The sequence below is a fragment of the Castor canadensis genome, chromosome X (assembly GCF_047511655.1).
Source record: "Castor canadensis chromosome X, mCasCan1.hap1v2, whole genome shotgun sequence".
Classification (NCBI taxonomy): Eukaryota; Metazoa; Chordata; class Mammalia; order Rodentia; family Castoridae; genus Castor; species Castor canadensis.
In genome coordinates, this window is record NC_133405.1 from 96475748 (window position 1) to 96492545 (window position 16798).

General features: G+C 35.7%; 1 protein-coding gene across 1 annotated transcript in view; it reads right to left on the minus strand.

Moving 5' to 3' along the window:
- The window catches only part of LOC141419895 (lysine-specific demethylase 6A-like), an 85729-nt gene that overhangs the window by 23264 nt on the left and 45667 nt on the right, over positions 1-16798 (minus strand). The window contains 2 exon segments of the mRNA XM_074064084.1: positions 12457-12598; positions 13270-13457. Coding sequence (XP_073920185.1) covers positions 12457-12598; positions 13270-13457 — 330 coding nt within the window.

Consider the following 16798-nt stretch of genomic DNA (forward strand, 5'->3'; position numbering starts at 1 on the left):
ATTTTCTGGATGACCTTGATTTTTAGTGATTCCTAGTGGGATGAGAAACAGCAATTTTGCCTCTCCCCCTAACAAAAAGTTCAGTCCAATATTAGTAATGCTGACAGAAGTAACTGTATCTAAGAGGAGTGAAGTCCTGTTTTGTGTATGTGTTCCTTAATGAGGAGGCTTTTAAAAATCCATTAACATCTGGGTAAACAAATTTGTTTTCATTCTTTTCAAAGGTGCACACCAAGACACTGAGTTGACTGCAAAGGTACGTGTGACAACATCCTTCCTACCATTTGTGTGTACTTTGTCTCATAAGTGGCAGAAAGGAGGACAGCTACTGAAAGGCAACAGAGCAGAAAAGGCAGGAAAATCCAATTCAAACAAGGAGGGATCCAATGAGGCTATACTGAAAATTGTGCAGGATTTACACACATTCTTATCCTCAGCAGGATGTGCTTTCACCTGTGCTGTAAATATTTTCAGGTGCTCCTTATTCAAGTTTTTACCTTTATTAAAAACTGTGTTACTAGTCTGGGGTGCAGAGAAGTTTTAGACCTCTTTCCTAGCATGAATAAGGCCCTGGGTTCTACCACCAAAACAGGAAAGCAACGGACAACAAACAAGACTTCCTTCTCTAGGCTTTTACATATCCATTTGCCAGGGTTTTATTTCCTTCATCCTGTTTTTTGTTATTTGGGGTTTTTTTCCCATTTTGGCTATGTCTTCTCTCTGGTGGGTACCCTCTGTTAGTCCCAGATTTTATGTGTCACAACCCAAGGAACAGTTCTAAAGGGAGAAGTGACTAAGCATCAGTCATAGCTAATTCAGATTCCATCTCTACTCAGAAAAGAAGACCCAAATGTGCTAGTAGTTGTATCCCTAGCTACCATTTCTACATAATATAGCACAATGGCCCTCAAGACTGAGTTGCTGATCAAAATGAAGGACCTGCATGAGCAAATAGAACCTAAGGAATATGTGGTGGGTGCGGGGGAGGACCCTTGGACCATGACCTCCCAGTGAAAAAGACAGAAAGTGGAATTCCCAAGTAGAACTGTATGTTGGAACAAGGTACGATAGCTCCAACTCACATCTCAGAGGGAGGCTAAGTCAGGAGGATTGCCTGAGATAAGGAGGCTGACACCAGCCCAGGCAACCTGGCCAACACCCATTAAATAAACAAAACATAAAGGTAGTGGGCAGGTGGAAGGTGTAGGAACCACAATTTCTAACTCTGTAGAAACTCTACACTATAAGGACATTTGTATTTGGCTTTCATGCAAGACAAGGAAATGTGACCCAGTCAGAATGAGTAAGCCCTCTTCATTAATTCTGTTTTCCAACATTTCTACATGGATAAAATCCACTGACAAGGTGATTCCAAGATGGTGACTAGAGGGAGGAAGCAGAAAGCGTGCTTCCGAAAGTAAAATCTTGGAGAAACCTTGTAGGAAAAACCACCAAGAAGAGGTAAAACTCCAACACCACCACACCCACAGCCCGCACATAGCATCTCCACTCATGTTAAATGGAGTAACCAGGAGGGCTCTAGCACTGCCAGATGCCAGCACCTAACCAGCTTGGGAGAAGCAGACTACCAGGTGAGCTAAGCAACATCTGGTACTCCCACTGACAACCCTGGGCCAGCTCAGCATAGCCCCCTGGACAGACCGACCTCCACCCAGGGGAAAACGAAAAAAAAACTGAATAATAAACAATAACAATAAAAAAGACACATACCAAAGAGGGCAGGGTGCCATGAGCACTGAAGAGGGGAGGAGGGGAAATCCCTCAAGTAACTGTAAATAAACAAGCGGGCCAGAGAAGGCAAGAGTAGTGGCACCCACCCAGCAACCAGGAGCAGGAAAGCTTGTAAAAGTGGTGGTGAGAGGAAAACTCCACAGGAGAGGGGGGAAGACCCACTTCCCATGTGAAGTGTAAATAAACACTCAGACCTGAGAAAGCCGGTGTGCTTGGAAAGGGGAACGCTTTTAACAGTGGCGGTCACACCCAGGAGAACTCTAAGTAAACAAATCCTAGGGGCTAGGTGAGTGAAAAGCTCATTCCTGAGATCTGCATAAATAAAGCCTCCAGCAACAGCAGGCTGACAGCAGCAGGCAGGTGAGCCGCAGCCTCAGACAGACATTCACAAAGCTGTCTCCAGACTCTTTTTTTTCCCTAATCCTTTGATGAGACAACAACCTAACTATACCTGCACACTGAAAAACTTACTGAAACTCTACTGCATCTGAACTCGGGACACTTTGTTGTGTTTTGGGAGTTTTTTTGCTCTTTTGGTTTTTTTCCTTTTGACGAGACAACAACAGAACTACTTCTGAGACACCATCTCTAGGATTGGAGGCTGAGGGAGGAACACCAAAATTATTAAGATTAAAACTTTATTGATTTGAACTTGGAGATTTTTTTAAATTTTTATTTTATTTATTTTTGTTTATTTTTATCCTATGTCTCTAAAATGCCTGCTTAGTTTACTGTTGATTAGTACACTATCTCTCCCCATTTATATCTTTTTGTTTGTTTGTTTGTTTTGTCTTTTTTTACTTCTTCATTTGTTTTTCCCTTTTCTTTACCTTCTTTGCTTTCCCTCTCCTCTCACCCTTCCAATCTAAAAATCATCATTGTTATTATTACAAGCTAGAAAATACTTAATTGTACACAGTACAGGGACAGTAATAATACCAAGGGCAATGATGGGAAGACAGAAAAAACAGGGAAACCAGTTTCCCCACAGCAAAAAATTAGTACAGGAGCCAGAGGGAAATGAAGAAAATAGATACTCGGATCCAGATTCCCAGGAATGCAGGGGTGGTTCAACATATGAAAATCAATAAATGTAATAAACCTCATTAACAGAAGCAAAGACAAAAACCACTTGATCATCTCAGTAGATGCAGAAAAAGCCTTTGATAAGATCCTACACCATTTCATGATAAAAACTCAAACAAACTAGGAATAAAAGGAAAGTACCTCAACATCATAAAAGATATATATGACAAACCTACAACAAGCATTATACTTAAGGCGAAAAACTGAAACCATTCCCTCTAAAATCAGGAACAAGAGAAGGATGCCCACTATTGGCACTCCTATTCAACATAGTACTGGAATTCTTAGCCAGAGCAACTAAGCAAGAAACAGGAATAAAAGGAATACAAATAGAAAAGGAAACTGTCAAAATATCCCTATCTGCAGATGATATGATCCTATACCTTAAAGACCCAAAAAACTCTACTCAGAAGCTCCTAGACACCATTGACAGCTATAGCAAGGTAGCAGATATAAAATCAACATAGAAAAATCATTAGCATTTCTATATACTAATAATGAACAAACTGAGAAAGAATATATGAAAACAATTCCATTTACAATAGTCTCAAAAAAAAAAAAATCAAATACCTAGGTGTAAACTTAACAAGGGATGTGAACAACCTCTACAAGGAAAACTATAAACTTCTGAAGAAAGAGATTGGGGAAGACTATAGAAAGTGGAGAGATCTCCCATGCTCATGGTTTGGTAGTAAAAATGTCTATACTCCCAAAAGTAATCTACATATTTAATGCAATTCCCGTCAAAATCCCAATGACATTCATGAAAGAAATTGAAAAAATCTACCATTAAATTTATATGGAAACTGAAGAGGCCATGCTGGAAGTATCACGATAACAACTTCAAACTATATTACAAAGCAATAACAATAAAAACAGCATGGTACTGGCACAAAAACAGGCATGAAGACCAGTGGAACAGAATAGAGGACCCAGATATGAAGCCACACAACTATAACCAACTTGTCTTCGACAAAGGTGCTAAAAATATACGATGGAGAAAAGACAGCCTCTTCAACAAAAACTGCTGGGAAAACTGGTTAGCCATCTGCAAAACACTGAAACTAGATCCGTGTATATCACCCTATTCCAGTACTAACTCAAAATGGATCAAGGACCTTAATATCAGACTCCAAACTCTAAAGTTGGTACTGGAAATAGTAGGAACTACTCTGGAATTAATAGGTATAAGCAAGAACTTTCTCAATGGAACCCCAGAAGCTCAGCAACTAACAGATAGCATAGATAAATGGGACTTCATAAAACTAAAAAGCTTTTGCTCAACAAAAGAAATGGTCTCTAAACTGAAGAGAACACCCACAGAGTGGGAGAAAATATTTGCCAGCAACACCTCAGACAAAGGACTGATAACCAGAAAATATAGGGAACTTAAAAAACTAAATTCTCCCAAAATTAATGAACCAATAAAGAAATGGGCAAGTGAACTAAACAGAACTTTCTCAAAACAAGAAATTCAAATGGCCAAAACACACATGAAAAAATGCTCACCATCTCTAGCCATAAAGGAAATGCAAATTAAAACTACACTAAGATTCCACCTCACCCCTGTTAGAATAGCCATCATCAGCAACACCACCAACAACAGGTGTTGGCGAGGATGCAAGGAAAAAGGAACCCTCTTACACTGTTGGTGGGAATGTAAACTAATACAACCACTCTGGAAAAATATTTGGAGGCTACTTAAAGAGCTAAACATTGATCTACCATTTGATCCAGCAATACCACTCTTGGGGATATACCCAAAAGACTGCGACACAGGTTACTCCAGAGGCATCTGCACACCCATGTTTATTGCGGCACTATTCACAATAGCCAAGTTATGGAAACAGCCAAGATGCCCCACTACTGACAAATGGATTAAGAAAATGTGATATTTATACACAATGGAATTTTATGCAGCCATGATGAACGAAATGCTACCATTTGCAGGTAAATGGATGGAATTGGAGAAAATCATTCTGAGTGAGGTTAGCCTGGCCCAAAAGACCAAAAATGGTATGTTCTCCCTCATATGTGGACATTAGATCAAGGGCAAACACAACAAGCGGACTGGACTTTGATCACATGATAAAGCGAGAACACACAAGGGAGGTATGAGGATAAGTAAGACACCTAAAAAATTAGCTAGCATTTGTTGCCCTCAACTCAGAGAAACTAAAGCAGATACTTTAAAGCAACTGAGGCCAATAGGAGAAGGGGACCATGAGCTAGGGAAAAGGTAGTTCGAGAAGAATTAACTTAGAAGATAACACACATGTACAGGAAATCAATGCATGTCAACTCCCTGTATAGCAATCCTTTCCTCAACTAGCAAACACCCTTGCTCCTTCCTATTATTGCTTATACTCTCTCTTCAACAAAATTAGAGATAAGGGCAGAATAGTTTCTGCCTGGTAGCGAGGTGTAAGAGTGGGTCAGGGAGGGAATCGGCGAGATTAATGGAGAGGGCAGGGGGAAAGGGGTGAGAAATGACGCAAACAATGTGTGCACATATGAATAAAATAATAATTTAAAAAAAATCCTATGACAAATTAGGTTAAGTAGGTATATCCCATTTAATTTTATTTCCAATAGGTATATTCCTCCTACCCCAACTAAAATCCAGTGTAGTTAATTGTGTAGCTTTCATCGTGTTACCTGTCCTCACAGAATACCAAATTCAAATATCCAAAACCAGATAAATCCAACAGTGGATCATAAAGTGCCTTGTCAGACAAAAGGAATCACATGTTCAACTCCCAAGAGCTGTATCTAAGTGAGCTGTGTTGTCACAGGAGATATGACAAGAAAAGAACTAATACCAATACTCCTCAAACTCTTCCATGTAATAGAAAGGGAAAGACCACTAACAATCTCAATTTATGAAGCCTGTATTACACTTATCTCAAAACCAAACAATGACACAACAACAACAAATAAATACAAGTCAAACTCTTCGGTGAATTTAAATGCAAAAATTCTCAACAAAATACTGGCAAACCAAATTCAACAACATATCAAAAACATCATATGTCATGATCAAGTCTGTTTCATCCCAGGGATAGTGTAATATATGCAAATCACTAAATGTAGTACAGTATATTAACACAAGTAAAGACAAAAACCATGTGATCATCTCAACATATTCAGAAAAATCCTTGAACAAAATTTAACACTCTTTTATGATAAAAGTTCTGAAGAAACCAATAATAGAAAGAATATACCTCAACATAAAAAAGCTATATACAGCAAGCCTATAGCCAACATCATACTAAATGGAGAAAAACTGAAACTGTTTTCTTTCAAGTCAGGAATGAAACAAGATTATCCACTCTTTCCACTCTTTTTCAACATAATCCTGGATTTCCTAGCCAGAGCAATCAGAAAGAAGAAATAAAATTAATGTAGACAGGAAAGGAAAAATCAAACTATCCCTATTTGCTGATAACATGATCTTATATTTAAAAGATGTGAAAAATTCCTAGACACCATAAAACAGCTTCAGCAAAGTAGCAGGATGCAAAATCAATTCACAAAACTCAGTAACCTTTCTACACACCAACAAAGAACAGACTGAGAAAGAATATAAGAAAACAATTCCATTTCCAGTAATAAACTTAACAAAGGAAATAAAAGACCTCTATAATGAAAACTATAATCCATTCAGAAAAAAATCAAAGTAGACTACAAAATATGGAAGGATGCTCACAGGCTGGCAAAATCAGTATTGTAAAAACGGTTACATCATCAAAAGCAATCTACTCGTTCAAAGTGATCCACATCAAAATTCCAATGATGTTCATCACAGAGATTAAAAAATTAACCCTACAGTTTATGTTGAAGCACAAAAGACCTCAAATAGTCAAGGCAATACTAAGTAAAAACACGTATCACAATACCTAACTTCAAACTATACTTCAGAGCCATAGCAATAAAAACAGCATAATACTGGAAACAAACAAACAAAAAAAACCAGATATGAAGAACAAGGTATGGAGTAGAAGACCTAGATATGAATCCATGTTTGCAAAGGAATCCAAAATACAGGATGATAACAGCCTCTTCAGCAAATATTGCTGCAGAAAACTCAAAGTAGATCCTTGTCTCTTACTCTGCACAAATATCATTTTAAAGTGAATTAACAACTTTCATACAAGGCCTGAAACTATGAAACAACTACCGTAAGTGGAAGGAAATACAATGAAACATATAGGCCTAGACAACAACTTCCTAAATGGAACTCCAATAGCTCAGAAAATAAAAGAAAGGATGAACAATCTTAGAAGTTTCTGCACTGCAAAAGAAACAGTCTTAAGAAACTGCCCACAGAATGGGAAAAATCTTTGCCAGTGATTCATCTGATAAGGGACTAATATCCAGAATCTACAGGGAATACCCCCAAAAGAATCAAACAACCCAATGAAAAAATAAGCACATAAATTGAATTGGGAATATTCAACAAAAGAGATACAAATGGCTAATAAATACATGAAAAAGTGCTCAACTTCCCTGGCCATAAAAGAAATACAAATCAAAACTATACAAAGATTTCATCTCATCCCAGTCAGAATAGCTATCATCAGTAACATAAACAACAAAAAATGTTGGCGAGAATGCAATGAAATAGGAAACCTATTGTAAGGGAATGTAAATTAGTACATTTATTATAAGAACAATATAAAGACTCCTTAAACTAAAAATCAAACTGCCATATAATGCAGTGATACCACACCTGGGCATAAATTCCAAGAAATGTAAGTCAGGATAGCAGGATACAATAGAGTCACTTGCACACTGATGTTAATGCAGCACTGTTCACAATAGCTAGGCTATGGAAATAACCCTAAAATGGGTGAATGAATTAAGAAAATGTAATATATATAATAGAATTTTATTTAGTCATAAGAAGAATGAAACCATGTGATCTGATGGTAAATGGATGGAATTGGAGGACATCATGTTAACGGAAGTAAGTCAAAAGGACAAAGCCCATGTGTTTTTTCTCATATGTTGAAGACAGAGCCAAAAGATAAACATATACACAAAAACAAACATGATCATATAATGTTTGTATGTACCCCATAACGGGGAGAGGAGGAAAAGGCAAACAGAATGATAGTCAACAATATCAAAATGCACTACACCTCTGTAAGTAGAGGACATAACAACATGTATTGAAAGCTGTTGAATGAGGAGTGAGGGGGAAAAGGCAAGGAGGAATAACAGAGCACTTGAACTGACCAAGTTTAAATATATTTACAGCTGGGATACACTGAGAGATCCCTTTGAACATTGACTTTGGAATCACAAATTAAAGACAGGACTGTAAAACAAGGACAGCGTGGGAAGGGTGAATGAAGGAGATGAAGGTGAGGAAATATGGTTGATGAACTTCATATACATTCATGGAACAGAACCATCAGCTCTCTTGCAATTGCTTGAAGTGGAGAAGGGAAGTGGTTACAGTGAGGTGATAGTGAGGACAATCTAACCAATGTACAATGTAAGGCTACTAGGAATTGGTACAATGAATCCCCACAGTACAATGAATATGTGCTAATATAATGCAAGAAAAGAAAAGCATATCACAGAGGGTTTAGATACCTTGCACAGCACTTGCTTTTGTCAATAAAGTTTTATGCAAAAGACACACTCATTCCTTTACATGTGAACTACTGTGACTTCATAGGATATTAGCAAAGCTGAGTTGTTAAAACAGTGATCATATAACGTACAAAGTCTTAACTACTTACTTTCTGGCTTTTTTGTTTTTGCAGCGCTATAGTTTGAACTTAAGGCCTCATGCTTCCAAGGAAGGTGCTCTTACCACCTGACCCACTCCACAAGCCCTCCTCTGTAATAACTTTTTTCCAAGATAAGGTTGGCTTCTTTTTCCCAGTGACCCTCCTAAGCTATGCCTCCTGACTAGTTACAATTACAGGCATGAACCACCAGTGCACAGCACTTTCTGGCTCTTGACAGAACATTTGCCAACCTCTGATAACACTACATCAGGTGATAAGACAGAGCACAATGCAGACAAATGCTTGTGATTGTAGCAAGGGCTCTGATGAGGGCAAAACTGAGGGCATGTCATTCACCCATGGTGACAAGCTCTGGGAATGTTTCATGTACAAAGTAGGAGGGTGAGTGGATGCAAACCAAAGGTTCTGTTGCAGAAGGCTGATGACATGTTGGAAAAGCACAGTAATAGAGGGTTGAAGTTATGTGGACAAGGGAGACAGGATTGGAAGTGCAGAACTGAGGGGCAAATTTGGGGCAGCCATGACAGTTACTATAGGAATGGAGTTATCTTTATCGTGTTAATACTGATACTATGATATCAGCTTTAAATGTCTGCATGTCAGCTGTGCAGTCCTGTAGCACTGGAGTGGTTACCTTTTCTATACAGGAATGGCTAAATATAAAGGGAAAACAGTATTGCCAAAGAAAGTCAGAATCAGAGGGTACCACGTATTGGGTATTTTAAGGGCTATGTGTTTCCCTAAGTCATGAGTGCTGGGGAAAGAAACAGAGCAACCAGAATTTTGTGTGTGTTTTTACTGTGGACCTACCATGATAGAAAAAGCTTTCATGGAAAGTACAGATTACTGACTGACTGAGTTGAGACAGGTTCTCACTGTGCAGCCCAAGCTAGCTTAGAACTCAGTATATAGCCCAGGCTGGCCACAAACTCATGATTCTCTTATCTCAGACTTCTGAAAATGCCCACTTCTACTTTTTCTTTCTTTTTTCTGGGTCTGAGGTTTGAACTCAGGGATTTGTGCTTACAAAGTAGTTGCCCTACCACTGGAGCTACACCGCCAGCTCATTTTGCTCTAGTTATTGTAGAGATGGGAATATATGAAGTATTTGCCAGGCCTGGCCTTAAATCATGATTTTCCCAATCTTAGCTGCCCAAGTAGTGAGCCACCAGCACCAGGCTTTTTCTTTTCTTTGACAAGATCTTTATAACTAATTATGCTCAAAGTCTGCTTGTTTAAAAACATGACTCATTGATTTTCACTATAACACAAATGCTATGAAATATAATATCCCATTCATACATAAAATAAAATTTTTTCAATCATCCTAGTATGACAGTTTTGCAGTTCAAGGAATTAAATACAGAAATGGTGGTCTCAGGATTTTTGGAGAGATTCTTTTACTGGCTTAGGGTGCTGTTTGCTTGATTCTGTTTCATTTTCCTGTTTTTTTGTTTGTTTTTAAGTTTTCAGTTTTTCCTTATAAAACAAGAAAGTCATATAGTCTGGACCATTTTAATTTAGACCACATCTTAGATAAGTGTGTTTTGGTTTTTCATGATATAGTTCATTTTAGCACTATGTGACTGAAATCACACCTTGATCCATGTGTTCCTCTGTCCATGTGCTCTGGGATGTCCTGATGCTGCCTCACCAGAAGTGACTGCTTCATAACTGAGCTCAAACCAGGCTCACATTTTTAGTTCCACAAACATTTACTTAGCAATTGTAAGATAAGCACATAATGCTATAGATTATTACACTCTCCAGTGTCGGTGACGCCACAACCCTATTTTTCTAATTGACTTGATAAATAATGTCATAGCTTTTATGTCTGAGACCCAGCAGCCAGACATTTATGATGTCACATTTATTTGCAAAGTATGCACTGAAACATTGAAAGCATTTCATGTAAAGCAGGGAACAAGATAAGGGTGTCCACTATCACCTTGCTATTCGATAGTAGTATAACTTTTTGCCACAGCATATAGTCAAGAGAAAAAGAAGTAACAAGTGCAATCCCCAGTATCAAAACACAAATGGAAAAGATCTCCAAAAAAAAAAGGAATTCTCAAATGATTTTACTTTATATCTAAAGAAACTACAACAAACTAAGTGCAAAGTGAACAGGGTGAAGCAAAGGTTGGAGCACATGTATGTCATATAGAGAATTTTAGTAGGCAAAAAAAAAATCAGCAAACTTAACAGTATTTTAAATTAACAAAATTGACATACTCAACTAGACCAAAAAAATGAGAATATTCAAATACCAAAGTGAGAAATGAAAGAGAAGGAATCATAGCATAGGTTCAGAAATATAAATGATCAAACGGACCATTTTATGAATAGTAATATACCCAGAACTGAATAATGCAGAAGAAATGGACAAATGTTATGGAACATACTAAATCAGAATAGGAAAAAATATTTAAGCCATACGCTTTGTAAGAAGAATACCATAAATATATAAGGAAATTGCATGACTCACTGGCAAAGAATTAAATAATCTGATTGTGAAATGTGCAAAGTGAGCATTTTGCGCACATCTGTCATTCTAGTGTTCAGGAGATTGAGGCTGGAGGTTACCCTGAGCTACAAAGCAAGCTAATCATTTGGCCTCAAAAGGCAAAAAGTATAAAACACATAAAAAGTCATTTCTCAAAAGAACACGTTAACATGCAATGTGTATGTGATAAAGTAAGCAACACTAATCATCAAGAAACAGCCAAGCATATCCACAGTGAGGTATCACCCCAAACATTTTAGAATGACTACTATAAAGAAAGACAAAGGATTATGTAAGTGTCAGGATGTGAGAAAAAGGAACTCTTGTTCTCTGCTAGTGAGAATCAAAGTTGGTCCTGTCTGTATAGGAAATAGTACAGAAATTTCTAAAAAGGAAAAACAAAACTGCCATATGATACAGCAGTCCTACTCTTTACTATATATCCAAAGGAAGTGAAATTGGTATATTAAAAACATCCACACTTTATTTCTTCTTTATTCACAATAGCCAAGAAATGGAAACTGTGTGTTCACTGATGATGGATGAAAGAATAAAGAAATCATGGCATGTGTACAAAATAGAATATAAGTCTGTCTTTAAAAAGAAGGAAAATTCTGTCACCAATGACAACATGAGTGAATACGGAGGACATTATGTTAACAATGAAATAAACTGGATGCAGAGAGACAGAATTCTTATGGACGATCTCATATAGATGCAATCTAAGATGAAAATCAGAAGCACAGAGTAGAATGTTGGATTAGAGTGATCTGGAAAGATGTTGGTCAATGGTGCAACTTATCAGTTATACAAGATAAGTTCTGAGGATGTGGCAACAACTAATATTGTATTTAAACTGAAAACTTACTAGGAAAGTGGCATTCCCAATATAAATATGCTCATGCAATTGTTAACTATATGAATACAATCAAGGGATTGTGGTGCGTATTTCCTTAAGCACATGTACAGTAAATCATCAACCTGTATGCCTTAAATACATTCAATTTTTAGCTGCCAACTGGAAAAAAAAAGGGTGAGCCAAAATAACAATTTTAAAATAAAATATGATTTCCTAGGAAATTACTTTTATCAAAGTAGAGATGGAAATACGAGTTTGTAAATTTACTCAATACAATCATATATGTTATTATTTCTCATCTTATCATATCATGGATGACTATTTGGAAAGGAAGAACATATTTTTAAGGTGCACATTCTTTTACAGTATTTTGACAAAACTCTGAACCATTTTATATCTTGTACCAACATAATTCATTCAAGAAAAAATACTGTATACTAAACATTACCCTCAGAAGAGGGATTACAGCAGTTTTAGAAAGCACTTACTTTATCATTTCAAAAAGTTTTGCATCTGAGACTTTGATATTTCGTGCCATATTCCAGGAAAGATGAACCATGGGTACTAATGATTTCACATTCTGAAGTTTATTCCATTCATACCGTTCCACTGCCAATTTATACTGGCAGGCTAGAAGGGAAAAACAGCAACAGTTATAAAGTCAACCAAAGTAGTAAATAATAAGAAGATGGTTATTACTACATCTCAAGTTCAACACCCATCTGAAAACATTGCATTACATAAAATATTGCATTACATAATGATGATGGCTTTTAAAAAGTTAGGTAAAGAGTACTCAATATGTCAGGCATTATGCTTAGTTGTTTTTACACTTTACACTATTCCATCCTTTCAAGGCCACCTTGATTTTCTAATCCACATTTTGCAGATGGTGAAATCAAGTTAAAAACTGGCCCAAAGTCACAAAGTCAACAATGTACAGCAAATGTCCAGTTGAGGTCTTCTGGCTCCAAAGACAGGCTCCTTAGCTTTTGTATAATAAATAGGGTTGCCTGAATAATATGGCATATGAAATAAAAATTCTAAATTATATTGTCATTTTACTCTTCCATAAAGATTTTCCTTTGTAAAATCAAACCACAGCACTCTAAAACATCAAAAGTATATCTTGTATGTCTACAAAGAAATATATTTACTGTTTACTGAAACCTCTGTGGGGGATTGCCATTTTGAAAGTTGAATTTGGTCTCTGCACTATGAATTAAGATTTTCCCTACTCTAAAAGTAACCACTAGAAAAAAATCATATAAAATGTAAAATCTGTTGTATTTTTTTAATGCCTGTAAGTGGACCAACATTCCAGGCAATATTGTTGCACCATCCCATTGCCTGAACCCAATACACAGTGCCAGCATTTATCCAGACCAAATCTCCAGGTCGCTGAATAAACCTATACACAGGAACATTTGCTTCATAAAGATCTTCAAGGTTGGGCCACCAAGAACTCATTAGGAAATTCAAATTATTTCTGGGGGAAAAAAATTAGAGGATCATTTTTAGTGTTTTATGAAAGATGGGAAGATTATCTCAAAAGTTTAAATGATAGCAATATTTATTCCATTACAATGCTGAATTGTAAAAGCACTGCAACAAGAATTGCATTTTTTCAAGATTTCAATGTGAAAGGGTCAATTCTCACTATAATTAGCTATAAGTGATCATTGGTTGACTTACCCAAGATCAGGTATATTAAACTTCCTATTCAAAAATCTGAAAGTTAAAAGTTTCAAGTTACACTTAAATACAGATTTTTAAATTTTGTTTCAATAAAGAGTATTTTAGCTGGGCGCCAGTGGCTCACGCCTGTAATCCTAGCTACTCAGTAGGAAGAGACCAAAAGAGGATCCGGGTTCAAAACCAGCCCAGACAAAGGGTTCCACAAAACCCTATCTCAAAAATACCTAACACATAAAGGGCTTGTGGAGCGGCTCAAGGTGAAGGCCCAGCGTTCCAGCCACAGTGCACAAAACAAAACAGAAGAACATTTTAATTCATTCTTTCTTCATCAAGAAACTTTTAATATCTGTCTCCTTAATAAAGAAAGTTAAGGGTGAAGACTACGTCGAGTCATTTAAAATTTTAATCTAAGCACAATGACAGGTATAAGAAACTATAAAATCTTTAATTCCCAGAAAAGAGAGAACCCAGAATCTTCCTTACTGCTATAACATAAGCAGGGGAAGGAGCAAGAAACAGAATGTAGATTTCTATTGGATTTTAAAAATTAATTGACTTAATTATAGTTGAGAAAACTCCCAAAAGAGCATTTTTTATAAAAGAAACATATATATCTGAAAATTTATGCACAATAGGCATAGATACTGACATATTAAATTGATAAGGTTTAATTTTAAAATCTGATTCTATTTATCTCTTTCAATGTAATATTAGCTACCATGATTATTTAGTGACTGACAAAATTTTCTAAAAAGAATTAATGATACATTTTAATTTCCTCAAATTAAGTTTTCTCAAGAAGAAATTCACATACTACAAATTTTTATTAACATTTCAAAAACAGCTTTTGTTTGTGTATTTTTTTCTTTAAAAAATGTGGTAAATGATAATTTGGAATTGTCTATGTGAAGTGTTTTTTACCTTTCATTAGTAACCCTAAAAATGTAAGGCTTTTCTTCATCTAAGTCTAGAAAACACTAAAATTTTAGGATTAAAAAAATTAGTGTTTTCTGGACTGTTTGAATGGCTCAAGTGGTAGAGTACTTGCCTAGCAAGCATGAGGCCCTGAGTTCAAGCCCCAATGCCACAACAACAACAACAACAAATTAGTGTTTTCTATGATCTTCCAAAGAGCGATCAGTAAAAAGAAATCAAAAAGGAAAGGAAAGAAGAAGTAGTAGAAAAAAGAAGGATGGAGGCATTGGTGAGAAAGGAAAGCAGGAAGATGAGAAGATAGAATGGGGGAGGAAAGAAAGAAAACAAGGAAAGGAGGTAGGGAGGGAAGAAGGGATGGAAGGAGGGAGAAGTTATAAATACCACACAAATCTTAACCATAACTTACCCAATATGCTACAAACATAAAAGTATATAAAGTTTTACTGGGGAAAAAAAGAAAGAGGAAAAAGCATCAGAAGAGAAAGAACAAAGAGGAAGAGCGAAGTAGGAGTAGGAAAAGAAAACGAAAGCAAAATCAATCAAGGCAGAATCAGTTACCCTCTCAAAAGTTCAACCAGGAAACTGATAGCTACACAAGATAAAGAGAAGAACCATAGGGAAATTCTCATTGTTCTACAGATAGAATTCATTTCTTAAAGTTATGAAGATATGTATTATAGTATTTGTTAAACTACTGAGTTTGTTAATTATTTGAGTAAGGAACTATTATTACAAGGCTTAGCTTCTTCCCTTTTTCAGACAAAAGGCTAAGCATCCTGCAGTCAAAGATAGTAATAACCTGAAAAGTTTAAACTTGGAAGTAATGTAAACACCAAGTTTAAATGATAAATATTTCTTAATTTACAGAAATATTATGTGCCCTCTTTGCAATTTCACTGTCACTTTATTTTGCATATAGATCATTCTTCTGAAATTGATAATTTCTATAGTTCATGACTCTACATTTAAATCCATTGTTTAAAAACATGTTCAAATTGAAGTGTTTAATAAAAAATTTTAAACTTAAAAATATTTCATCTTTAGTGGTAGAGTATGTGCTTTTGCAAGACACAAAGGACAAAAAAAATCACCTTTCTTATGATGAGGAAAATATATATTACATACCAAAGAAAATAAAAAGGATCATTTCTTGCTAGTTGATAAGAAAATTATGTAAAGAGTATACTTTTTCTCTTTTTACTATGGTTAACATCTTATCAAATACTCATTAAAGCCCTTTTTAAACTATAAAGCACGAACTTTTATAAGACTACTATTTTGTACTTCAAGTACCCTACAAACAAGGATTTTGAATAATTTCAACACAAAGATATAGTAAGTATTTGCAGAAATAGATATGGTTAACCTGATTTGAACATGAGTGATTATATTTGTATTGAAGCATCATGTGGTAACCCATAAACACAAAAAAATTACTAACAATTATATTTAATGAAAGAAGAAATTACCAGGATGGGGGTATAGCCCAAGACTAGCTTACTATCTACTATGTGTGAAGCCCCCTGGGTTTAGTCCCAAACACCAGAAGAAAAATAAAGAAATTAGTCTGTAAATATACACATGAATTGGTTTTAAAATAATCCTGCATGTGAATGATTATGAAAATTTTATTCAATTTTTGTCATATGTTGTAAATATATAGTACATTTTAAATGTACACAATAGCATTTTCCACTAATATTATCACCATCTCTGAAAAAAGAAATCGTGTGATTTCCATACTAAGACACTGATGTTTTTATTCTAAACTAGAAAGATACATAAGGGTATTTAATTTTTTGAATTCTTGCCACACAATAAGAATGTTATTTTTCTTTAAAACATATTTGCCAAAAGAAAATATGTCTTCACACATCGACTTTTAAATTACCAGAAAATTAATTCATTTGCTACCCTTCGATTCCTACCTGTTACTATTGTAAAGACTGATTTTATGTCATTTTTTATTGACTATTCTACACAATACAAAAGATATGAAACCATACATCCCCAGAACAACTATATCTTTATAAAAAAATTCTAATGAGCATTAAATAACAACTGAAACTTGCACTAAGAAATACCATTTGTACTTTATCATTCAAAACAACTGTTTTCTTGGAGTAGCTCAAGTGGTAGAGCAATGAGGCCTGAATTCAAACCCTAGTAGTGCAATCAATCAATCAATCAGCTCTT